The sequence below is a fragment of the Branchiostoma lanceolatum genome, chromosome 19, assembly GCF_035083965.1.
Source record: "Branchiostoma lanceolatum isolate klBraLanc5 chromosome 19, klBraLanc5.hap2, whole genome shotgun sequence".
Lineage (NCBI taxonomy): Eukaryota > Metazoa > Chordata > Leptocardii > Amphioxiformes > Branchiostomatidae > Branchiostoma > Branchiostoma lanceolatum.
The window spans coordinates 4234098-4261558 of record NC_089740.1 but is presented as its reverse complement, the minus strand read 5'-3'; the positions used below and the strand labels follow the sequence as shown (position 1 = coordinate 4261558).

Below are 27461 nucleotides of genomic sequence, written 5' to 3'. Positions count from 1 at the left end.
CTGACTGATATTTTGACGGTTCAGTTAAAAGTTGAACGAAGTTGAAAGTTACCCGTCATTTATGACTGGTGAATTGAATGAATCATTCAATATTTCATCGCCTTGTTTGTTTTTGGTTGTTTGTTCTTGGAGTATCATGATGTGTACTTCAAGCCTGGTTGTCCAGTGGTTAGCAAGCCTGCATGCCTCTGGGCAAAGAGTTTGGAAGTTCGGATCCCAGCTACATGTATCATTGACTTGTACATGTATGTCGCTCCCTGACATGCACACAACCGGAAAGGGTCGCAGTCCTTGTGGCAGGACTTTGAGCTGTGGTCCACTGGTCATTGTACTTGTCCAAAACATCTAGAGGAATTTCCCTGGTACAATGAACCAGTCCTGTAGATACTGTACACTATTTCAGGTTAGGCCATGTTGATTTGATTATATGGATGACATCCACATGCGTGCTTCAACTTTCATCCGTTTCCAAAAAAAGAAGAAGTTTTCGACCATACTGTAAATCATACAAAGCAGCTGCAAAATAAAAAAAATGCTGTAAATTGAAAAAAAATAAATTGGAAAACGGATACAATGTCGTAGAATGCCAAACTCAATGTCAAAGCCAAAGAAGAAGATGTACAACTGTTACAACAAAAATCGAAGCTATGATGGTATCAAACTCTGTCTTTAGTTTTATTCATCCTTCCTGCCCACAATTAGATTTCATGATGAAGGCAACTTTTTTTGGGAGGGGGCAAACTTTTTCTTATTCGCACGCTTGCATCAGTTTTGGAGTCTCTGGAGGATGTCATCCATATAATCAAACCAACATTTACATGGCCTTTCCACTAGTGGAAGACTACATACTAGTTATTCTGTGAGATTTCTTTGAAATTCACATTGTTCATTCCATCAGTCACTTATAATTTCAACTCACCTGTTTGGCCCTCTTGTCCTCCGGAGGTAGGGAGTGGACGATGTTGTGCAGAGCTGCGGCAGCACGTGCACGCGCATCCTTACTCCCGCGACTGTTGCCTAGCAATGATGAGTCGTTAGCACCGTGGAGAAGTTGAATCAGGAGCGGCAGACAACCTGAGAGGGGAAAAACAACATTTCCATGGCAACAGAATGAAGTATACAGGCATGTTTTTCTGTTGTTTGGATTGCAAAGATGTTGACATTTTTTCAGTGTTTTGGTGTTAACTTTTACAACTTAAGTCAGTCACTATGGACTTTTCTTAAGTTGAAGGTGGTCAAAAGTTTTTCATGCAATGACAGTTAATGTACAGTTACAGCTTACAAATTAAAATGTAGGTTCTGCACGTATGTGTCAGGGTATGGATTGCACTCTGTCAGAATCTCAAGTCTCTGTAGATAGAGATCACAACCAGGATTCTAGAAATGTGCATGAGTGGTCTCCCATTTATAAATCTTGAGTTTCAAGTCAATCCATTGATCTGTAGTAACATGAATCCACGTTGAAAAGTTTTGACGGTGTAGTAAGCATAAATATCTAGTACATGAACAGAAATATTTACAGATTCCGATCAGGATCTCTACTGTTAGAATCACCGCTTAGTGCTGGCAGAGATCCTAATCGTGACCTCTGTCGACGACACTTCGATCGTGATCTACACCCTGGCTGGCAGAAATGGAGATTCTGAAAGATTACAATCTCTACCCCTTGACACATTCATATTAACATGAACCTTATACAGTCTTTCATAATTATATCTGCTCTTCATGCTGCAAAGATATAGGAAAATTATGTTTACGACAACATCCATGCAGGAGTGCATAGGGAAGAAGGATGGGTGGTGCAGACAGTGTGAGCATCTGTGAGTGTGACAGCAGATAGAATGCTGTGTAGTAACAGTTGGTGCTCAACATTCAAAGAGAATTCCTTTTTTTCTAAGCCTGACATGATTGTAATTTCAAGCTCTTGCCATTTCTAGAGCCTGGTTTTAGAGCTACATGGATATAAGATGGTCTACATACTAGTTTGCTTTGCATGACTTTATTAGATTAAACCGTTTTGCATTGCGGAAAAGAAAAGAAAATCTACACAACTCCACAAAATAATGCCTTCTATCCATACTATGATCATAGCTTCGGTTCTCTCTTCTAATCGCTTCTCTGAATAGTTTGGCATCTGTTAATAATGAAACGATTGGAGTTTGAATATTTGAGCGAGAGCTCTGATTGGCTCCAAGTTGCACAGCCCTCTGGAATGGTTCAAACAGAAATTTGGAAGTTCCAACAATGATCAAAATTAGATGGGTGCCAGACAGTCGCCAAGAAAGCGATCAGAGGTGCTAGAATAGGATGGACATTATCAGGCTAGCAAACTTAAGAGCGCTGTTTTCTGATGCATTACGAAAAGCAGGGCTAACTGCGAGCAACCTACCCAGCATTTTCAAGGTCCATGCATACTCTGGGATGTTAGAGAGAGCCAGAATGGTTTTGAGAGCATAGTCCCGAGTATTCACACACTTCAGCTCACCTGGTCCCACCACACGTGGGGAGGGGGGCAGACAGGTGAGGAGAAAACACAGGCTGATCAGTAGAGGGAAACAGAAGGGGAAACAGAGGACAGACATTCAAATGATATACTATGCTGTTTGGATTAGTATTATTAGTAACTGAAATGATACCGTAAATGCAGAAATGTTCGCTGCGTTTTTATGTCTGTGGTGAACTCTTTACCGTGAAGTTACATGTAAAACAATCGCGAAAAGCCATTTCAATGTGTGACTGTAGCGCTAATAATTGTTTCAAATGCGAACTCAAAACTACCGCTAACCTTCCATTTTGTGTGGGTGGTAAAATCCAGAGCTAATCTTTCTAATCCTGTTCTAATCAGCCCTCCCATACCCATACTGAAGGGTCGGCCCCACCGTGCTTCACGGTGTTGCCGATGTCTCCGAATGAAAAGGCCACAGTGATAAGGCACGCACGCCTTATATAGGGTTAGTTAATTACATTATTTTGGATGACCAATGACAGCCCAGTGTGAATAGTTATCTGGTAGGTAGAACAAATGATGATGCTTACCTGACTGTCGCATGGCTATGCAGCTGTCCTGAGAGCTGGACATGGCCAGCAGTGTCCGGCTCATGTCGTCCTTGTCGTGTGTGCCCAGCATGGACAGCAGGCTGTACACCATCTCAACCTGGACAAACAGCACAGGAAATAATTGCATTACAGACAGCATGTTGTCCATCAAGATGTGATGATGATAGTACTACAGCTTCCATTGTTAGTTCAAATTCCTTAATGGAGGAAACAATTTGATTTGCCTTCATTCAGTTCAGGTATATCCAGAGACCATGGATTGATGAAATCTGTGGCTGTGGAGTTCATCACTTTTAGGGGTAGAGGGTCAAGGTACGGTGAGTAACCTGAATACACAGGGGTAATTTCATTAACAGTGAGTATGTTGTCCATCAAGATGTGACGAAGCATGACTTTTGTTCAGCTTCCATTTATCAAATTCCATGCCATGTTCTTTTCATCGACTCTGGTCCACATGACTCATATTCGTTTAGCTTGTAACTTATGCATTACTGCAATGCCAGAATGTAAATTAAACACAATGTCGGTCATATTGACATTAATTTTATGCAAAAATTAAACAATAACATTGGGTAGAGACGGGGGTGCCATTAGCTTTCTGCCATAAACTTTTCATCCACTGCTCACCAAGTCAAAGACTGTGTTAAAATTTCTTGACCGTGTAACAGTTGGAAATCAATTTCATTAATTTTATTCTAATTTCATTCTTTTTCATCTCATGTAATTTCATGACCTTTCATTTCCAGTATAGACAGAGGACCGTTTCCACCAACTACATAGGAGGAATACTGTTAATTGTGAAACTTTTGCAGTGTTCTGTCTGTTCTGTTTCAGTTCATTCCATCTCACTTCATTGCTCGTAGACTAGGAACCTCAACCAACTGCATAGAATTACTGTACTGTGAATTTGAAAATTTGTGCAGTCTTCAGTCTTTTCTTAGCCGACTCATGATTTTTGTAGCAACATGTTCTTTTCTAGTGTGTTGCAAATAGTATTGTTTCAACCAGGAACTCAAGATATTACAAACTCTTTGATTATCAAAAATCTGCAAGTGCTGCAAATTCAAACCAAACTTCCAGTATTTGATGGCATTCAGCTATAAAATTGTTAGTACCATTTAATATTAAAGAGGGCAGTGTCTATCCAATGTGTGATGCAGCGTACACCTCTTCCATTTGATCAAATTCAATCTCTTCTTTCAATCGCCTCTGCTTTACATGACTCATATACCATTAGCTTAATATATAGCATTGCATTACAACATGTACAACAGCATGGCTGTCATATCAAATATGTATACACATGTAGACAGTAAGTCTAGGTGAGCATGTTGAGTACCTTAGTGCCCAGTTGTTGTGGAGCCAGTCTTCTGGGTCCTAATGAAGAATTACTATTGAAGCTCATAACACTGGCTGTTTCACTGGGGGTACCCGGCTGTTGGTAAAACAATCACATTTAATGGACAAATCACGAAAGTAGTCAAGTTCAAAAGTACTTAGTCTATATTACAAAACTTAAGATGATATCAACTATGATACTGTAAATGCAGAAATATTTGTGGAGGTTTCAAGTTCGATTTTTTTGGGGCGACCATTTTACCGCTAACTTTTTCGTCCAATACTGTAGCAGTATGTGACTATAGCACTGCTGCAAACTTAAAATCACAGCGAACACTCCATTTTCGCCTCAGTGCAAAATAAAAACCATGCAAACTTAAATGCATTTACAGGATCATTATTTCAATTTTTATCATTTATCATCATTGAACTTGCAACTATAGGTAAATGAATTTTTCAGGTTGGTACAAAGTAAAATCTAATTAAACTATCTATTTAGGATACTTGCAGTCAAGAACTCTTAAATCTGTGAAATGTAACTTGTCAGAAATACAATTTTCATATCTAATTTTCAATTTTTTTCCCCATATCTGTGTTTCCTACCTTTGTCAGCTTGTCCAATGGCCACCCTCCTCTGTACAGTGCTGAGTACATCTCCACCCGATTGGCCGGCAGTGAGTGGGGAGAATTTGGATTCCCCATCAGGGGACTGTGAGGGGACTGCAACACTTGCTGGAGGGGGAGCTGCATTGCATACTGGGAAGACTGCTGCAAGACATTCTGGGATAGCCTTTCTAAGGAATGCTGGGAAGGGGGCGGCCCGTCGTGGATGTAGACTTCGGCGGTTTGCGTTCCCCTGGTGACCATCTGCGTGCCGTCCCCCTTGGTTTTGGATGGTACGACCCAGATGTTTTCTGGGTCACTACAGAAGCCACTGTCTCTGGTGTGGGCCTTGGGCACTACCACCTGAGGCAAGGGGGTAGATTACAAAATCATTACAGTATGGTACAAATTGTGATAAACATCTTGGGCATCATAAAAATAAAGATCTGCTTTTTATGATAGCTTGTCATCATCATCATCTATCGGCCATCGCCCGGGACTAAATAAGTACATACATCACTCCATAACGCCCTGTCCAGCATCATTTGTCCTAAGTGTTCATATGCAATCTCAGTGTCTCTGACTAAACTATCGGTAAAAGTCAAACTTCTGCAGTGCACTTGGCCTCTTGGTTTCTATAGAAGGATGTCCGAAACTATTTGCTGTTTGGCTCTAAAGCAGTGTCCAGCAAATGTTACACGACGGTGGGTGAGCTTTTGAGACAACCGCGGAAGACTTCCATAAATGTAAAAGACCAAGCAAGTGCAAAAAAGATAATTTTATGGCAAACATGCAGAAATCTGATCTTGGCACATCGGCACACCAAATTCGTGTGACTTTGTTTTCTTGTCACACTTTTAGACAGACTAGCCAAAGAATCTCGGTGGGTGTCACTCCACCGTCAAGTCAGCAATACAGTGCCTTTCCCAAGAACCATGTTTCTTTTCTGACCCTGATTCAATTGTCTGAACAGAATAAATTTGCCAGTTACTGCTGCTTATCTCCTGAACTAGTCCAGTCCTTGGTGCTGAACAACTATCCAATGAATTATACACTGTTTCTTGATATGATATGGTATTATAAGGATTGTTCTACAATCATATAACACAACAGTCCAGTCCTTGGTGCTGAACAACTATCCAATGAATTAAATAGTATTTCTTGATATGATATGGCATGGTAAGGACTGTTCTGCAATCATACAACTTGCATGTAACAGTCCAGAAGAAGTCCAGTCCTTGGTGCTGAAAAACTATCCAATGAATTATAGACTATTTCTTGATATGGTGTGGCATAGTATGGTATGGTAAGGATTGTTCCGCAATCATATAACTTACATGTAACAGTCCAGAAACAGTCCAGTCCTTGGTGCTGAACAACTATCCAATGAATTTAACACTATTTCTTGGTATGATATGGTATGGTATGGTAAGGATTGTTCGACAATCATATAACATAACAGTCGAGAAATAGTCCAGTCCTTGGTACTGAACAACTATCCAATGAATTATACAGTCACTATTTCTTGATGTGATATGGTGAGGATCTCAGTACAGATAGTTCTGTAAAACTAAGGCAAGCGTGGCGAGTATCGACTATTGGTTCTGAGCCCAACGGTCTAAAGCCGGCATCACAATTCATGTGAGCGTTGGCTGAATTTGTAGATCGCCCAAAGCTTGCCGAATTTCACAATCGCCCGAGCGTCGACCGTATTTTCCAATGAAAATCTCGGGTGACGTCCTTCGAATACTAAAGACGTAGCATCTCTTGGACTTGGACGAAATCAACTTTGTTATTTCTAAAAATCGCCCGAAGCCCGCGTAATCGACAGGATGTCGGCCGTACTTCGGCCGAAAATGCACATTTATAGCTTGCCAACAAGTCGGCCAAACTGAATTTCTTATTTGTGACGGGGGCTTAACCGTTACGCCACACTGACGCCACGGTCCTTAACACATGGAGAGGGTGTTTCGGTACTAACCTGTGACAGGGAGGTGTTTGTGGCCGCGTCAGCAGTCTTCACATCCCTCCCATCAGCCTCTCTGTGTCCGTTCACCTCACACAACCCTGTGTCTCTTCTCTCCACATGTCCCTGCGCAAAACAACACATTTTGTTAAAGAAACAGCACATTTTGTTAGAAAAAAACTACACATTTTGTTAGAAAAAAACTGCATGTTTTGTTAGAAACTGTACATTTTTGGTATAAAATATATAAATAAAGCATATTCTGTTAAAAGACTTCTAATCAGGGATTCAGTGAGACCTGTTTCACCAAGAGTCATAACTTAAAACATCATAAGTCTGGAACAAATTGGCCCGGCAGTTCAAAAAAAAAAATCTGCTAGGGGGCCCAAACCTACACGACTAAAACATTATAAGTCTGAAACAAAATTGGCCCCTGCAGATCCAAAAAAAATCTGCTAGGGGGCCCAAACCTATACATGACTAACTTTCCCTACCATTCAAATATCATGACCATATAGCATGTCCAGAACAGATATCAAAACTGAAAGTTTGCTGCAGTACCATTACACATCACTAGGGGGGCAAAAATCTAATCATTTCGAGGTCTCAAGAAGACCTACCCACATACCAAGTATCAGGAAGGAAGGAAGGAAGGAAGGAAGGAAGGAAGGAAGGAAGGAAGGAAGGAAGGAAGGAAGGAAGGAAGGAAGGAAGGAAGGAAGGAAGGAAGGAAGGAAGGAAGGAAGGAAGGAAGGAAGGAAGGAAGGAAGGAAGGAAGGAAGGAAGGAAAGAAGGAAGGAAAGAAGGAAACAAAAACATGACCTTCCAGGTGTAGGTAATAAAAATAGTAACACAAACCTTAGCATTGTCTTCTTGCGAAAGAGTTTGTTGTATCCGCAGCATCTCTGCTTCGATCATGCGTACTCGCTGCACCTTGGCCTCACCGCGGGCTTGCATCTCTTCCACCCCGCCAAGTCGCTCCTCCATCTCCTCGCGGATCTTCTTGGCCTCGTACTCGAGCTGTCGCCGCGCCATGTCGTTCTGGAGGGAGTACTGTGGGGAGAAGACATCTCTTAAAACTCTGGACAAAAAATTGTTTTGGTGACATATTCAACCTTTTACACACAATGAAAATGTTTGCTACTTTTGGCCAGGGGAGCTTTCGAGGCGTACTCTGTTTCCTCTTCAACCCGGTAATCTTGTCTAGGCGTTCTCATGTGTTGTCATGTGACCAGGGCTGTCGGAAATTTGCTTCTTGGGAAAGAAAAAAATCACCCTGTCCGCCCCAAAATCTGAACTTTATGACATGAAATTGATGCAAAATGTATCTTTGTAAGCTTAAAATGACGAATTTAACAACGAAAATTCAAAACATAGGCTCGCAAACAATGAGTGGGATGGAAAAAATTCAAAGCTGGAGACAGCCCTGCTTGTGACTGATGATGTTGGCCATCATGTGGCAAGAGACAATCACATACAGGCTTGAGATAGTGATGTCCCCCGTCCCTGTTTGAGGTACTACATTATCTACTGATGCGGATAGTTTACTGTAAATTCATGTATGTATTGTGGGGTTTAATATCGTGATAGAAAGGGAAAGTATCTTTTTTGCAGTACTGTAGTTGAATACATTTGAAACGCACATTCGCAGTATCACATTTTCGTCAAAAACAACAACAAAACTACCGCAAACATGTCAAGATCTACATGTACAGTATTGCATGAAATAAATTAATAACCATGTCAATGTTGAGATTACCATTTGACAACAAGTTTGTACAGGTTCAGAGGTTAGGCAGCAGGGAGAAGGTTAATATGGGTCAGAAAATCATACTGTAACGTGTAAGACCCACTGCAACTTGTAAGTCTCAAAAACCAATTACAGCAGAGCACAAGCATAGTTACAGGTTTTTGTAGCAAAACCTTTGTTGGATCCGTTGGCATGCGTGGTGGCCCCCATCTTGATTTTGTGACCTCGCAGGGTAGCCAATTACCATTTCATTGGGAGGGGTGTTTTTTGGGGTCGCTAGCATTCTCTCCATTTTTAACAAATCGGCACACAACTATCACACATTCAACTCAACTAAAAAGAAAATTCAATACCAATTCATGTTCATGAAAAGACCTCCTAATCGCTAAACTAACATAGCAAACCTGAAGTATATGTAGCACAAATACTTAACTCTTGTTGGATCTAAATTTTGCCCTGCATTGTTAAATGCAAGGTGCTTATCTGAAATATAGCACAACATGGCAAAATCTATATTCGGGCATTTTTACGGCCCTCCTGAATTGATTTTAAGACCGGCACTTACAATTCAGCAATTTCCCCTTCTTTATAGATAGATATCTTTTATCAATGATGCATCGCAGTAAAGCATACGTCTGTTTGGTGTGGTTCTGCGAGATTAGCTCACTGAATCTGTCAGTCTCAGCTCTAAAGGTTCAAAAGGACCCCAGAGAGCCATTTTATGGGCATTAGGGCTGTCCTATACATCATTTCAGCAGTGCCTGTTTAATTTGTTACAGATAGCTTTTAACCTTGTCTACATTTTGTATGCTTGTTCAAGAATTAATTTTACAGACTTGAGATCTGTCTGGGGTTAAGCTCTTTTTTTCTATTAGTATAATGCATGCGTTACTTTGAGTACATCTAAAACTGGCAAGCACCAAATGTCATTGTAATATCGTAAATTCTATTTCATAGGATTAACATGCACACTAATGCACACAAGGAAACCTAGTACTGTAATAATGGTCATGTTTCTTTTTAGGCCCTGATTTGTTTGTCTGAACAGAATATTTGCCAGTCACTGCTGCTTGTCTCCTGAAATAGTCCAGTCCTTGGTGCTGAACAACTTTCCAAAGAATTATACACTATTTCTTGATACATGTATGGTATTATAAGGATTGTTCCACAATCATATAACACAACAGTCCAGTTCTTGGTGCTGAACAACTATCCAATGGATTATACACATGACTATTTCTTGATATGGTATTATTAGGATTGTTCCAGAATCATATAACATAACAGTCCAGAAATAGTCCAGTCCTTGGTGCTGAACAACTATCAAGTGAATCATACACTATTTCTTGATATGGTAAGGATTGTTCCACAATCATATAACATAACAGTCCAAAAATAGTCCAGAAATACCATAAAGATTTCAGCATTTTTTATTTCCAATTTTAGGCACTAATATTGTGTTGGTTGCCTTTAAGCTCCTTGAGTCCTATGCAAACCACACCCTGAATATGAGTACATAAAATGCACACATCAGCATTAGCCTACGGACCATACAACACCCATGGGAACAGTTTTAAAAGTCACCGGATCAAACAACACTCAACCTCAATGAGGCTTAACGTCCTTAGGAGAACGAGCCTGGATATTTACATGCACTTAATGTAAGAGTCTACTTGCCATTAGGGGTCGAATCTACATTAGAATACAGCATAATTATGATGCTGAAGATAATGCTGATGGTAAAACAGTAGTGTAACAACGGACTAATGTTAGGGCTCGAGATACATTTTAGGGTAAACTTGCACTGGAGCAAATGAAAAAAAAAATGGGCTGAAAATCTACATGCACTCAATGTGAGAGTCTATTTGCCATTAGGGGTCGAATCTACATTAGAATATAGTATAATTATGATACTGGAGATAATGCTGATGGTAAAACAGTAGTGCAACAACGGACGAATGTCAGGCCTCGAGATACATTTTAGGGTCAACTTGCACTGGAGCAGATTTAAAAAAACAACAATCACTTAAGTCTTGCACCAAAAAAAAAGAAAGTATGTGCACAAGCAAAATACAGCAATTTTCTTTTTTCTTTCATACAAAATTGCTTGTTGGTAATATTTTACATGCAATTTGATAAATCTACATGCAACATGATCATAGTATTAAACACAAATTAAAGCTCTCAAACGTTACAGTATACATGTAGTATTACACCATATACAAATTCTATAAAACAAGGAGAGTGTGACTGTGTGTGCTATTTCTACTGGTGGTATAAAAAACAGTGGCTAATGCAACCTTCACAAGTGCAAGTCTAGTCTGAAATTACGTGTACTACTCCAATTGTATGTGCGCAAACTTGCATATCATGCATTTGCCTGTGACAAACTGCCTACCTTGGCACCAGAAATGGGAGCTAGGAAAACGTAATGTATACAGCGTGCCCCAACATTTGCTGGGTGATCCGTTCACTGTATATGGGTCAAGTCAGGCATTTAAGGCCCTTACCCTACCAGCGACGGAACTTCTTGCTTCACACGCTCCATACAAACGATACGCGTAGCTACGATTTTCTGCGCCAACCCTAACCTGCCACAAAAAATGGGAGCTAGGAAAACGTTTTAGCATGCTACAACATTTGCTGGGAGATCAGTTAATTACAATTCATCTGAAGTACAGCCAGTAGATACCCATCTGAGTAATGAGGCTGTTGTTACAGTGTGCCCTTTTTAACATGCTCGAGGCACCTCCTTGATCACAGGAATCTCCATTTTACGTCCCATCCGAAGGACAAATGCAGCTTTAACCAGGATGCCCTTCCCCCCATTTGAACCGGGTCACACAGTAATATACAATACCAACTAGAACCAGGAGCTCAACTGTGAGGCTGCTACCATTTAAGCTACAGGGACATCATATGTAGGGCAAGTCTGCCATTAAAGGCTGTACCCCCCAGACAGAGATGGAACGTTCCGTTGTCAGATGCTCCATACATGATGGCATAGATTGATGGCGTGCCTCGCTGACCACAAATTAACGGAACAGTCTCGTGTGAGAAATTACACCGTGACCTTCGTCAAGGAGACTTTAGTTAGAGTGCACATGTACAGTACAGACTGTCACATTCATATTTTCCCAAAGAGGGGGAGGGGGGCTTGGGAGGAAAATACATCTTCAAAAATACATGTTCCTCTTGTCCTTGTTTTCTTCACAATAACTGGTATAAGATCAATTCTAAGAAGGGAATTGACTTAACATTGCTCAATTGACAACTCATGCATTTTCTTTATAAACATGTTTTTTAAGAAGAAAGAGTTGATGGCATTATTAATATACATAATGATGACCTTAACTGCTTACTAATTACTGAACAATTTCAGACATTCCGTGTAATAATACTGCAGTACTGACTAATCTCTACTAGGAGGCGCTGCTGATAGATGTGGTAGAAAATGTTGGCCTTGCCATCTGTTTCATCTAGCTACATGACTACATATATTCAATATCATGACCTGAATAAGATGTTACAATGACTGGATAAAATGACACTTTTGTGCTTAGGATATTCAACTTAGGACGTTTCAGAAACATCATAACCTCGGACAAAGGATGGTCTTTAAGTTAAGCATGTTAAAGAATCCACCACACTTATTACGTTATGGATAAGAGCTGTGGTATTGGTGCAAACTGAATTCCATATTGATGATTCTGTACTGATTCTAATACCTGAGTCCTAATCTTATGTCTTATGGCACAATGCAGTCTATTGACTAAGTACTACAAAACAGAACAGAAACATATCATACAGATTCTGAAATGGATGTTGTTCAGCAAAGTTGAACTGTAATTTCCAACACAAAAATTGGACTGACCCAAATTTTTGATTGTCCAACTCTAGTCTTTGTCAAGGAATGAGCAATCCACTGTTTATGTCCAATTTTTGTATTAGAAATTACAGTTCAACTTTGCTTTTAATTAGAATTATTTCTACCAACATCTGAAGGTTTTGATGTTGTTTCTTCACTTAACTTTAGAATGATTTCTACCAAGAACCTAACTGAACTTTCAAGGTAAGATTTTGTTTTGGAAGGATTTTGATATACGAGACGGGCCCCGAGACAAAGAGGAAATAACCTCGGGCTTGCTTAAGCGCTTATCGGGGAGGGGCCGAAAAATCAATGTCCTAAAACTGAACAGTCAGCTCCACGAGTCATCTGCAATTCACACAGAATAGAACGTTCATTCTGTGGCCTGTTTGACATCCATTTATCACTTAGTGTATTACTCTTAGTCTTAGGCCATCATGCTTTAAACTGTTGGTCACTGACATTGCTACGAAACCTGTCTTCCCTGGATATGATACAGTATGATTGTACATTGTACAATACTGAGTATATGGTTGGTTGCTGTTCTATATGATAAGCACTATCAAATACATTCAACATGCAACAACGCCAAGGTTTTATTTTTCATGTGCCTACCATGTTTTCCATATTTCTTAAATGGTCATTAAAAAAATATTTTTATAACTTGATAATCAAAATCTGTCCTTTCTCATTTTGATTACAAAATTGCAGACAGTATCTATTCATTGAATACAAATCATTCTGAATATACTTGTAAGGTTGATTGCTATTCTAACATTGCAACTTTACTTAGTCTAGTAAATGACAACGCCAAGGTTGTATTTTTCTGTACCGCGCATGCTCCATTTTTCAAATATTTTGTAATTCTAATTACAAAATTACAGCAAGCAACTAGATTACGCAGAAAAAAATCTAATTTTCAGGAAACACGATTTGACCCTCTACAAATGAAGGATACGGCGTGCCAAACTATCTCCGTTCGCCATCAGCAATATGGCAGGATTTGCGATACAAATTGAGTTCAGCCCGTGTTCTACCGTCAAGCTAAATTACATACAAACATCAAGAACCATTTAACCTACAATAGCTACCGTGGGAAAATACATACGCTAACTAAAAATCGTAATTCGTACCTGAATCCGCATGTTTTCTTCCACCGACATGTGTGCGATATTGGCGAACAAACCGCACACAGTTTCTTATATACACGTACAGTAATACGCCCACCGTTATTGCTTATTCTAAGAATACGCGGGAGTGAGTCACTCGCGGGAATCCTTTTAATATTCAGCGTGGCCCCTGCCCCGTGATGTTGATTGCTAACCTGTCTGTGTCTGTGACGCTGAAATGTTATTGGGATAATAGCTCGTCCTACCAGACTGACGTCCGCGCAACGTTTCTACCAAATTGAAATATAATTCAATCAGTGTGAAATCCATGTTGCTGTGAAGAATTTAAAGGCACTAAATGTAACATTTGGACGACATCTGAAGTAATTTTTTTGGGTTGTTTCTTTACATACTAAGTTGAATCAAACATTTAGTATTCTATAACGATATCTGAGTGCATATGCAGCATTATCAGATTGTATTAATGTGTAGAAAAGCTACAGTTTTTTTTACACCAGGCTGTGTATTTTTTGGTACCACCCAAAAATCAGGGGACCTTGGTGCGGGTTGTTTTTGCGCTGTTTGTAAATGCTGGAAATATGAAATAATGATACGAATGTACTAAAAAATACCATAATTGTCAATAGCATGGAAATTTTGCTATTCGAAATATTTTCATTCTTGCAACCAAAATATTACATAAAGCCCCTTTACATGTGGCTCTTAAAGGATTGGAGGAAGATTGCAAGGAGAACTTTCGATTTTGGAACAGATATATGGCTGGTCGATACTCCAATCAAGTTGTGTTCTCCACGTTGGGTGCAGTGGGGTAACAGATGGGAATATAGATGGGAATATGGTCGAATGAGTTTACTGACACGGCTGCCATATTTAATCAAGGGACAGTGCCTGAGGTGCCATCTTTCAACAACCAAAGTCACATTGTTTATTACTGTGAAGGGACAGTTCGCGATGTTCCATCTTTCAACAACCAAAGTCAAATTGTTTGTTACAATAAAGGGACAGTTCGTGATGTTCCATCTTTCAGCAACCAAAGTCAAATTGATAACTGAAAAATACTTCAGGAAACATATTTTTTTACATTATTTACATTGTGTATTAATTACAATAAAGGGACAGTTTGTGATGTGCTATCTTTCAACAACCGAAGTCACATTGTTTGTTACAATAAAGGGACAGTTCGTGATATTCCATCTTTCAGCAACCAAAGTCACATTGATTACCTAAAAATACTAGACTAAGTGAGGAAACTATACATATTTTAAGTGTTATTATTACATCTTTAAGTAAAAGGCACTTTCCTCACTCCACCCAGGTGTAAATGTGTAAGTAACCTGGCTTCAATTGGGGAGGTAAAAAAATTACACATATGGGGGAAAGAGAGGCATGGGCTCCACCTTCCAATACCGTGCCCTAGACACAGTGGATTACAACCCACTGCATTTACGGCCTCCAATTTGAGACAATTTAATGACAATCCTTACAACACCATGTCAAGAAACAGTGTGTAATTCATTTGATAGTTGTTCAGCACCAAGGACTGGACTATTTCTGGACTGTTATGTTATATGATAGTGGAACAATCCTTACAACACCATGTCAAGAAACAGCGTATAATTCATCAGATAGTTGTTCAGCACCAAGGACTGGACTATTTCTGGACTGTTATGTTATATGATAGTGGAACAATCCTTACAATACCATGTCAAGAAACAGCGTATAATTCATCAGATAGTTGTTCAGTACCAAGGACTGGACTATTTCTGGACTGTTATGTTATATGATAGTGGAACAATCCTTACAATACCATGTCAAGAAACAGTGTGTAATTCATTGGATAGTTGTTCAGCACCAAGGACTGGGTTATTTCTGGACTGTTATGTTATATGATAGTGGAACAATCCTTACCATACAATATCAAGAAATAGTGTATAATTCATTGGATAGTTGTTCAGCACCAAGGACTGGACTATTTCTGGACTGTTATGTTATATGATAGTGGAACAATCCTTACAATACCATGTCAAGAAACAGTGTATAATTCATTGGATAGTTGTTCAGCACCAAGGACTGGACTACTTCAGGACTGTTATGTTATATGATAGTGGAACAATCCTTACAATACCATGCCAAGAAACAGTGTATAATTCATTGGATAGTTGTTCAGCACCAAGGACTGGACTATTGCAGGACTGTTATGTTATATGATCATGGAACAATCCTAATACAATTACCATGTCAAGAAACAGTGTATAATTCATTGGATAGTTGTTCAGCCCCAAGGACTGGACTATTTCTGGACTGTTATGTTATATGATAGTGGAACAATCCTTACAATACCATGTCAAGAAATAGTGTATAATTCATTGGATAGTTGTTCAGCACCGAGGACTGGACTACTTCTGGACTGTTATGTTATATGGTTGTGGAATAATCCTTACCATACCATGTCAAGAAATAGTGTTTAATTCATTGGATAGTTGCTCAGCACCAAGGACTGGAGTCTTTTTTGGACTGTTATGTTATAAAATTATGATTGTGGATCAATCCTTACCCAAGGAGGTTAAATACACAAAAAAGTAATGGTTTATAACAAAGACCTAAACAAACAAACAAACAAACAAACAAACAAAGCAGTACGTACGGGTTCTGTGATGGGTAGAACGTCTATCCTGCTTGTGAGACTCTGTAGTTTGGTGTAGTATAGCTCCTTCTCTCTCTCCTCTACCTCTATCTCCTGCAGCAACCGAGCTCTGAAAATATTCAAGAAAAATACTGTTAGCAAATTCATGAACATCTTTGGCAATAAGGCCAGTCACCAATTTTATTTCTTGGTTATGGAATTTTAGAAAAAATGCAAGATTGGAAAATCAACATGAAACAGAATCTCAGAGGAAAGTTTGCACACAGTTTCAGGGAGTGAACAGGGTCTGGTGCAAGTTTTCACCCCAGCCTTCTGTTCTCATGATTATTTTTGCTACAATTAAACAAAAAAATCTATTAACCAAGAAATCAAATTGGTGTACATGTGGTGGCCTAATCATGAAAGAATAGTCAATGCAGAAAAATCTAATCTTGAAATATATGTGATCATATGGTTTTATCTTCATGGTTCTCACATGACAGAACAAAGATAATATCTTGCAAAATGCGTTAGAATGGTCGTTTCATCGCAAGTCACTATGAACTTAAAATGGAATGCAGTAGCTTGGTACACACGTATCATGTTTTCAATGGCGAAAGTTTGAGCAAATCCGACATAAACAAAACAAGGAAAAAAATGCACATCAAATTGACAGCAACTTTCTATACAAAACCTTAAATTTACTTTGATAAAAACAGTTAACAGAAACCTTCATATATTTTCCTCCTTGGAAACCCCTCCTCTACATACGTACGTCATGTACACAGTACACACACATACACATAGATACACAAACACACACACACACACACACGCACACACACACACACACAGGCACACACAGGCACACACACAGGCACACACACACACACACAGACATACAAAAAGACACACACACGAACACACAAACATAATTTTGCTCCTTATGAATCATACCAAGTTTGACACAGATCTGTCTAATAAGCTTGCATATGGTAATAAACCTAATACGCCAAGTGACGCATGAAGCACTACAAGTAGGTCAGAACTGTCTGCATAAAAAATGAACACACAACTTAATAAAAAATGAATATTCTACAATTATTGCATTACAGATGACAGAACTACAGACTGAGGACACCTTACAAGACAGTGACTAAGATTGAATATTCTAACTTATTTTCAAAAAATATCAAGACAGTGTCCATTCAAGCCTTCTCGAGTTATGCTGTACATTACAAACATACATACATACATACAATGTCATACAAACGCTACCCTATGCATAACCTTCTCGGTGAAAGTTAAAATGAACACAAATATTGTAAATATGAATATTTCACAGTACTGTACAGAGGCCATCTTATTAATCTGAATCACTGTAAATGTTTGCAGTGGTTTATGTTCGCGGTTTTCGCTATGAACTCTTTACTGCGGACTTAAAACCACTACGAAAAGCCATTCCATTGTGTGAATGTAGCCCTACTATTGTTTCAAACGCGAACACTCTATTTTCGCCCTACCGCGAAATTTAATCCCCGCAAACATTTCTGCATTCAATTTTACAGTATACTATTGAATTCTATTTAGATCTTACTTTTTTTCAGACAGATGAAAACAAATATGGAAGGTTATCATTATAAGATCTTGGCACTGACAACAGTACATTAGACACCACCTTATAATAATGTTGAATTCCTTAAAATTGGATCTAGCTCAGATTACATATCATCACAACTTCATGCCCTTGACCTAATATGATTTGAACGATAATAAGAATTTCACTTACACTTACACATACACAATAACACTACAGGCAATGACCTTGCATACCCACCCAATGACATTGACACAACCTTACCAAACAAACATAACCGCTGTCACTCAAAACCCTGTCCTAACCTGCCTGTAGTGAACCCACCCTCCTGGATACAATGTCAGAAATACATCCACCCTCCATGCATTGTAGGGACCCTGAAACTACGCCTGCTTGCGCATACTAATGAGGCGATACAGGGGCAATCTGGCAGTCGACAGCTTGACTCCAATAATGTATTGATCTGTGTTCCTTATAAGCCGGCGAGGAAGCAAAGAACGACCTTTATAACATCACCATAACTGTATATGGAAGGGATTTTGTCATCTACATATCTTTGCTTTCATCCTATTAACATTTCTAATGAGTTGATTGTTTGATCTGATTATTACTACCTTTTATCATACTGTAAATGCAGAAATGTTTGCATGGTTTTATGTTTATGTATTTATTTATTTCGATTTACCACATTTGTGGAAGGATTGACATAACAGGTGAACTATCCCCTTTTCAAGATGTCATCCCAGACCGGACTGTAAGGTTTGGACCATCACACACAGTTTTCGGTTATCGTGGTAAGCTCTTTGCCGCGAACTTTAAACCACCGCTATTTTTTTGCCTGTGTTTCTGTAGTGCTATCATTGTTTCAAACGCAAACTCAGAACCACTGTGAACACTCCATTTTCTCCCTACCGCAAAATCAAAACCATGCAAACTTAAATGCATTAAATGTAACAGCCAAAAAGGTTGAATTTTTTTTCTGTATCATGGTTTTGTTTGAGAACTCAGAAGCTACGGATGGATAATTATGAAATTTTGTATGTGGGTAGGGCTTGAGCTTTCAAACTTTCAAATTCAAAAACATTATTAGATGTTGGGTGTCCTGACAGCTTCCTTTGGTACTGCAGCTGCAGAAATTCTGGTCCTTGTATCTCGTGTTTGGGACAAGATATGGCCACGATTTTGGCCTGGTAGGTAGCTTTTGTGCTCGGGAAGACGTGACATTAGTAGTGGCCTCCTAGCAGCTTTCTTCTAAACTGAAAGTTTTCCGGATTTAGAGTGTCTTTCTAGATTTATAGTGTCGTCTAGGAAACCCAAGCAATATTAGGGCCCGAAAATGGGATTTTGAAAGTCAATTCATTTAGTCATTTCTATACATGATTGTTTCAAACAACACTATCATATTTGTATAGTGACATCCATTATGCAAAAATATGGTTGGGGTTTTTGTAGGCTCGCGAAACTAAGGGGATCATTGTACGCATATAGCACATTTTTGCTCAGTTTTAAAATGCTCAAAGTGTGAAGTTATGACGCGAATGTGCTTAACAGTGTTTAGTAAATGTCACTACCATAAAGATATTAGCCTTTTTTTAATTTCAATTTTTTGGGCCCTAATATTGCTTTGGTTGCCTTTAATTATGTACATACATGTATGTCAGTGAACTTGTGTGTAAAAAAAACCAGGTGTCCATGCCCAGAGGAAGAGGGCGTGGCACCACGCATTTCTCCGAGTGAAGACAGCCGTAAGCACACAATCTGTTCCCTGCCCTCGTTAATTATTCATGACAACCAAGTTCACGACCAATTTGATAATGGGACAATCTGTCGACGGGCAGAGAGAATTAAAGTTCTGGTTGCCATCACCATTTTGACAAGAAAAATCTCATCTCCAAGCAGATGTAGGGACAGATCTAGTACTAGTGTTTTATGCAAATTTTGGAGGACTTTTATGACTTTTTTGTGTGTGTGTGTCTGGAGGGGTGTTTCTGTCTTCCAAAGACAAAATAATTAGCACACCACAAGAAAGACCAGTTTTCAAATATCATAGTTTTACAATGTACATAAAACATACATTAATTTTGTAAAACAGTGAACCAAACCCTACATGTATACATGTGCTTGGAGACAACGAAAAACAAGGCTTCAAATACTATACACGTACATTGTCATGTACTATATATAGTTTGTGTCAGATTCAAATTTGTAAACGATTGGGCACAATTTCTAAATGCAATGAACAGTTGTATGATGCATGGAATGTTGGTGGAGGTTGAATTTATTTCTCAGTATTATATACCTCACTGAGGCGGAAAATAAGAAATCTTCCTAATGACTTGGAACCAAAGTGCTTAGATAGCGATTATAAGGATTTGGGGAGTGCCGTTGGAATTACTCAAATTCAAAAGGTGCAACACTACAATGTAGTTGGTAGTCTAAATTAACTCTAATAAACCAGCAAAATACAGAAATGAAATTTAAATCTTTGCAACTTTAAAGAGACAAAGGCTGGAAAATTGACTGGTAGCTATTTACACAATAAAGACTTTAAGTTAGTATTAGTACTATCACTGCATTTCAAACTTTTTACGGAAATTCAAACCCTGGAAAATACTCATTATCATCAAAATAAAAATATCACTGTCTACAGGACCTGTCCCTCTGTCCAGGGATAGAAATTTGCAATTGCTTGTTGGAACTTACAAAAATTAATATCTGAACTTCTTGACATAAAACTGTATTTTTGTAAGCTTAAAATAACAGATTCAAAACTAAAACTTAACAACATCTAAAAAAAATTAGAAGAATTAAAGCTGGAGACACTCCTATAGAATGCGATCATTGCTACATGTTTTTTTATCTTGCTCTATTCCCTCAATAAAAAAGGAAAAATAATATTATTATTCACTAAATTCACAAAACCGTGAAATAAACTTGTCTTAGGCTTAACATGCCCATGCCTATTAAATATCTTGTTCTATTTCCTCAATGAAAAAGGGAAACATTTTTTTCTCACTTAATTCACAAAACCATGAGGTAAACTATAATGTTAAAATATTGAAAATGTCTTGAACAAAACATCTTGTTCTATTCCCTCAATAAAAAAGAAAAAATATATTATTCACTAGATACAAAAAAACATGAAATAAACTTGCCCTAGCCTTAACATGATGCCCAAACCCATTAAATGTTAAAATATCGAAAATCTCTTGAACCAAACATCTTGTTCTATTCCCTCAATGAAAATATATACTATTTTCTCACTTATATTTACCAAACCATGAAATAAACTTGTCCTTGCCCTAACATGCCCAAGCCCATTAAATGTTAAAATATCGAAAATCTCTTGAACCATACAGCGCAGGTGGCAACGAAGTGAACCATCCCCAATATTTATCTCTATAAGCACATTAAACCTGTCACACTTACACAATGGCTTTATTGTTCCCTTTTATAAGTCATTCAGTACAAGACAAAGGCCTGGCATGAACTGTAGCTCTCTGTGGAACGCTGACAACGATTTGTTAAGATATTAACAGAGGAGAATTATGGCACTGAATATAAATCATTGTAGTCTGTATGGAAAGTCATGCAACCTTTTTTTTAAGTATCAGGGTGCGAAATACCCGGTTGCGCACTTGCGCAGCGCAACAATATTTTGGTTGGCGCAACTTATCTCTTAACCCAGGTTGCGCGGTGCGCTACCTACATTTTGGGCCGGAGAAATCGATTTTGCGGCAAATTCTTGGACGAAGTAGAAAATAATTGGACCAAGGAAGCTCACACACCCGTGTGGTGTGCACACACACTCGCTCTCAGTCTCGTAAATTTTCAAACCAAACATATAAATTGACCCCCAACTAAACAAGTTAATAAAGTTACCGATACTTTTTCACTCGTTTGCATCCATAGTCAACCTGTTTTATTATGCCTGAAACGCAAAAATTCGTCGGAAAGAGAGCGCGGCTTAGCGCTCGGCTCTTGGCCGCCATGTTGAATTCATCGACTCTCGCTGGATATCGCGTGATTGCGTTTGAGTTGCTGTGTATTTCTATGGGCGAAATGTTGCTAGTGCTTTTTTGGGGGCAAAATTAAAAATTGCAGAAGTGGAGATGGAGCCACTGTGCTGATAATAAGCTGGGATTTAAAAATTCTTTACTTTGCAACAATGATTAGAGAATAAACAGAGTTGTTAAAATGTTGTGACAGTGAGATAAAAACTGGACAATGACATAGACTATTGTATTTATCTTATGATTATCATACATGTATATCATTAATAACTCACCTGTGAATTTTTCAATTAATAATATAGGTAATTTTATTCCGGGGGTACTTTTATTAGATTTTGAAAATATGCCCAGTAGCAACTTTTAAGTGAGGGATGTAATGAGAATAATGTACACTCAGGTACAAGTCCTACTGCAGTGTAACTATTGCAGTGTAACTCTTCCTACTGAGCAGAAAAAGCAAAAAGTCTATGGGTGTTGAAAAAGGATTTATTTGTACTAAAAAAATAGCCGTGTTACACATGAATTGTATAAGTTTGTTTGTTGTGGGTTGTGGTGTTTTATTTACATTTTATATCATTGAATTTTATTTTGAAACAAAAACATTTAAGCACCAGTTATATCGTTAAAGGCTATGAAATACTATGTACTTACAAAATATAATTTCAAGAAATCAGTGAATTTTAGGTGGGGCAACCTGAAATTCTGACGGGCAACCTAGCTTTCTACCTAGGTTGCACACCGTGCAACCTGGCTCAAAAAAGTATTTCGCACCCTGAGTATTCAGTCGTATGCTGTATTAATAGTCCAAAATTGTTGGTAAACCTTTTTGTCAACAATATTGATCAAAATGTTTTCTTGTAACCAACTTTAGTTAACAATATTTTGGGCAACATTAAGAAAAATACAAAGGAAAACATAATAGGACAGGGCTTGTATAGTGTGTCCATTTCTCTTATGCGACATAAATCTTTTGTTAGGTTTTAAATGTTGTCATAATTGCTTGCCTTTTAATTCAGTTAATATGGTCTATTTTTGAAGCATAATGATCAAGCTGTCTGCAAGACATACATATAGGGCACTACATGAATGGTCCACAAAATATACGATTCATATGAAATTGATTATTATCAAATGAATACAAAAAGGGAAAGGAAAAGAAATGTGGGCTTAGAGGAGCAAAAACTAAATGTCATTGCCTCTTCCTTTAACAGCTTCTGACTAGAGTTTAGATAAAATAGAGGAGACATTTTAAAATGATTTTTTTTACGAAATATACAATGTAGTAAGTCCAGCAAGCATATAGCACTCGGTCACTAAGATCTACATGCAGGAAGCAGAGATTCAACCCTTACGCAATCAGATTCTATCTAATGGAAATATAATTACAGACAACAGATTGATCAGGTTAGAAGAAAAGGAGGACCCCAAGAGGGAGGTAATAACCTCTTTATTATATCAATTTATAAATCCATTTATCATATCTTTGTAGTGCATCAAAATTTTGTTAATAAACAAGACTAGAATATGAACTAGCAGATTTAAACGATGGGCCTTTTCCAGTTTATGTAAAAAAAGAATTTATTGTTTTAATTTTAGAGTAAAGCGTTTATTGCTGTTTGAGAAACAAGACTTATAATATTATGTTTGAAAATTGAACTGAATTTCTTTACTTGGGATATGTTACCAACAGAAAACAGTCATACAAACATAAAACAGAACATTCTTAATAAAGATTTCAAAAAAGAAACATAAAAACACAAGACAGTAACTATACAGAAACTTATTTTTTCGAAATTTTGAATCATGAACAAATCCTGTAGCTGATTTTTTCCAGTTCCTGTAAAAAATTTTATCGTTTTTTGAATCAAGCATTTACTGCTGCAGCTTTTTTAGTTAATGAAATTATGTTTGAAAAAAATGAACTGTAACATTTCAAAATTTTGAAACATGAACAAATACTACTCTAGCTATCTAAATCCCTTGACTCTGAGTCCCTCCATATAAATAATGAGCGCTCTGGTTTGGTTGATCCCATATAATGAAACAACCTCATCCTAGGCCTTTCAACCACTTGGGGACAAACCACTCTCTGTAATTTCCTACCAGGATTAGGGGCAAACCATTTGATTACCTAAAGGGATGACAGAGTTCAGATTCATAAAACACAGTCAAGGACATTGTACAATGTACATAATGTAGTCCAATAGCCTTTTTGAGGCCGTATATAGGAGTAGTGGGGTTGTTATCCACTGTGTCTTAAGTGCACGGTATTGGATGACAGAGCCCATCCCTCTCCTTCCACTGTCTTTTACCTCCCCAACCAAAGTCAGGTTCCCATTTTTACACCTGGGTAGAGTGAGGAAAGCCATGTGCCTTTCCTAATGACACAATGTCAAGCCAGGAATGCCGGGAATTGAACCTGTGACCTCTGGATCTCGTGTCGGCTAGCCAAGCTCCTCAGCCATTCAATACCACAATTTCATTCTGTGCCCTAACGCAAAAACCAATAGTGCCATAATATTCATACAAAGAGTCACCAAAACAAAAATTAATTGCAAGAAGGCCTCATGCTGACACCCCCAACTGTACAGAAATGGTTTAGCCCTCACCGCAGAAAATTTGAAAGCTTTTACGATTGACAGCCAAGGACATTTTACTTAGAACGTGTGCAGGTAATTTGGAATACACAAGATAAGTAAGTTAAGTAACTCCCTGGGATGACAACTACTGCTGTGTGAGTAATTTGCTGATTCGAAGCTAGTGCTTTATTCGTAGACTGGGGATTCAGAGTGGAAAACAACAAGACTTAGAATGAAAACTTAAGGTAAAAAGAATTGCACGTTTATCTACTGAAAGTACATTACAAGATAAGTAAGTGTAGTAACTCCATGGGATGACAACTACTGCTGTGTGAATAATTTGCTGATTCGAAGCTAGTGCTTTATTCGTAGACTGGGGATTCAGAGTGGAAAACAACAAGACTTAGAATGAAAACTTAAGGTAAAAAGAATTGCACGTTTATCTACTGAAAGTACATTACAAGATAAGTTAGTTAAGTAACTCCATGGGATGACAACTACTGCTGTGTGAGTAATTTGCTGATATAGAAACTTGTGCTTTATTCGTAGACTGGGGATTCAGAGTTGAAAACAACAAGCTTGCTGAGGTAAAAGGAATTGCAAGTTTATCTACCAAAAATACACTGAAAAAATAATATTTGAAGGTTCTGCCAGATCTTTCCTTAGTCACTGACAAAAGATAGCGGATGCTGTCTGAAACGTTTGACTGTTTCGAAATTTTATCAAGTCGCTTGAGTAAACTATTTGTGGTGTACACTGAGGCCACACATTTTTGGCATACACTAAGGCCACACCAATTCATTTGGTTAACGAAATTTTAAACAATCTATAAAAAAAATGCTAGATTGGAAAAACAACATGAAAACAGAATCTCAGAGGAATGGTTTTACTTTGGTGCACACAGTATCAGGGAACAGGGTCAGGTGCAAGTTTTCACCCCAGCCTTCTGTTTTTATGATTTTTTTGTGTGGCTTATAATATTATTAAGAATAAAAATCCGCTAACCAACAAATTAAATTGGTGTGGCCTAACTAAAGGAAGGTTGTTTCAGTTGGAAAAAAACAAACATTATCGGTTGTCTTTTACCACTTGATTTTCATGTATTTCTTTGGAAATATAAAAATTTCACAATCTTTAGGGGGGGGGGCATCCCTTTACTTGTTAGAAAAAATCTATTTTTCCCCATTCAATGCAGGTGGCTTCAATTTACACAGACGACACATTAGAAATTCTACTTCATGTTATTTCTAGGCACCGAATCATATTGTTCACCATTTGTATGCTTGGTAATGAGAAGCTTTGATATAGTCGACAAATGGCTGTGAAATTGGATCTGCAATTCAGACGATTTTTATTCATAACCAACCTGTATCCAAAACACCACCACAAAGAAAATCCACAAATAACTTTCTGACATGTATTTCTGTCAATAAGTAGATCAAGGACATCATATAATGGCCTTGAATATACCAGTACAACACCAAACCAACCCACAAAAAGACAAATACAAAAACAAACAGTGGTAAGTATACCTTCTTGGAATTGAACATGTAGAATTGAAAATAAGAAAAAAAATGCAAAACCTCCCTGTTCTATAAACTAAGAAACAATAAGCTGCAAAAAAAAGCCACAAAAAAACAAAAAAATATAGCCTCCTTAGGAGGGGACAATATCTTAAAGAAATTGTTATGATCGTTAATGTAAATCTAAGATTCGAAATAATAAGACAAAGACGTAAAAACCTCGGAGTCCCTGACTCCCTGTTCTATAAGAACAAGTAAAGCGAAAAATAAGCCAAAAAATTGCGGCAAAAGTATATTCTACTTGGAAGAGGAAAACATGTAGAATCTGCATAGACAGAAATATGAAAATTCAAAATATCACAATAATTAACACATAAAAACCTCCAAACACAGCCAGTATGTGGTTGAACATCACACAATAAGGACCTTATAAATAATTCTCTCTCTGTGATTTCCAGTCTTGATGCTCCATTTCTCATGAATATTTAATAACATATCTGTTCAGATTGACCTTTGGTTTCCGTGTCCCACTTACGCCATATCTGTAGCGATGGTGTCAGAGAAATAAATTTTAGGCACGCTGGACACATTCATTTTGAATTTCATATGCTAAAATGCTTATCATATTATGCAGGGCATCCTGTTGTTTTTATCAGCCATTTATCATATTTAGAGAAAGGCAGAACAGCTTTTACCTTATAAAATTTGCAGATTTTGAAGATATACTTGCTTTAATCACATTTATCTGTGCTGTAATACAAATCCAAAGAAATGATCCTACATAAAATTCTAAACTTTATCAAATACAATTGTATGATTCTTCTGCATACAAGAGATAGCAGACTTCACCCCCTAACCCATACTACAAACAAGACCACAGCATGTCCATGGCGAAAGACACAAAAACCTCATGCAGTACCAAGGTTACATACAGGGGGCTCAAAATCAACCTTGACCAGTGTCTTTCTAACACCTACAGTACTGATTGCGTTACAATTAACGGATAACGATAACGGTGTCGCAAGGATAACGTATGGATAACGATAACGTAACGCAACGATAACGTAACGCAAACGCGGTAACGCAACTTGAATAGCAGGCCTAAGGTCGGAAAATGCGTTATCGCGTTATTCTGACCTGCTACTGAATGCGTTATTTTGCGACATACGCTGCTATAATGAGGTGGGTTCAGGTTTCATGTTTGTTCTGCTACATTGTCATGAAAATGTATCGTAACAATACTTGTTGTTACGGCCGCATGTGGTCGTCAGAAATATGCATTTACGATGGTATGGTGAGATAAGAATTGCAATTAAATTCGAAGCATTTCCAAGCACGAGACCTCAACAAAATAAAGGAGGTAAAGCGGCAAGACCGCGACGCAATTTTCGCCCATCCATACTTCAACGCCAAC

The 27461-nt window shown here is 38.1% G+C and overlaps 1 protein-coding gene across 4 annotated transcripts in view; it reads right to left on the bottom strand.

The window, feature by feature from the left end:
• LOC136425335 (adenomatous polyposis coli protein-like) overlaps window positions 1-27461 on the bottom strand; it is a 91206-nt gene that overhangs the window by 19416 nt on the left and 44329 nt on the right. For 3 of the 4 annotated variants that reach the window (XM_066414185.1, XM_066414182.1, XM_066414183.1), the window contains 8 exons: window positions 16357-16465; window positions 7823-8017; window positions 6980-7090; window positions 4999-5361; window positions 4397-4492; window positions 3037-3154; window positions 2390-2485; window positions 920-1074 (listed from right to left, as the gene is read on the bottom strand). In XM_066414185.1, the coding sequence (XP_066270282.1) occupies window positions 920-1074; window positions 2390-2485; window positions 3037-3154; window positions 4397-4492; window positions 4999-5361; window positions 6980-7090; window positions 7823-8017; window positions 16357-16465 (1243 nt within the window). The remainder of the gene's footprint in view (window positions 1-919; window positions 1075-2389; window positions 2486-3036; window positions 3155-4396; window positions 4493-4998; window positions 5362-6979; window positions 7091-7822; window positions 8018-16356; window positions 16466-27461) is intronic. The other variant, XM_066414184.1, reaches the window with a different exon arrangement.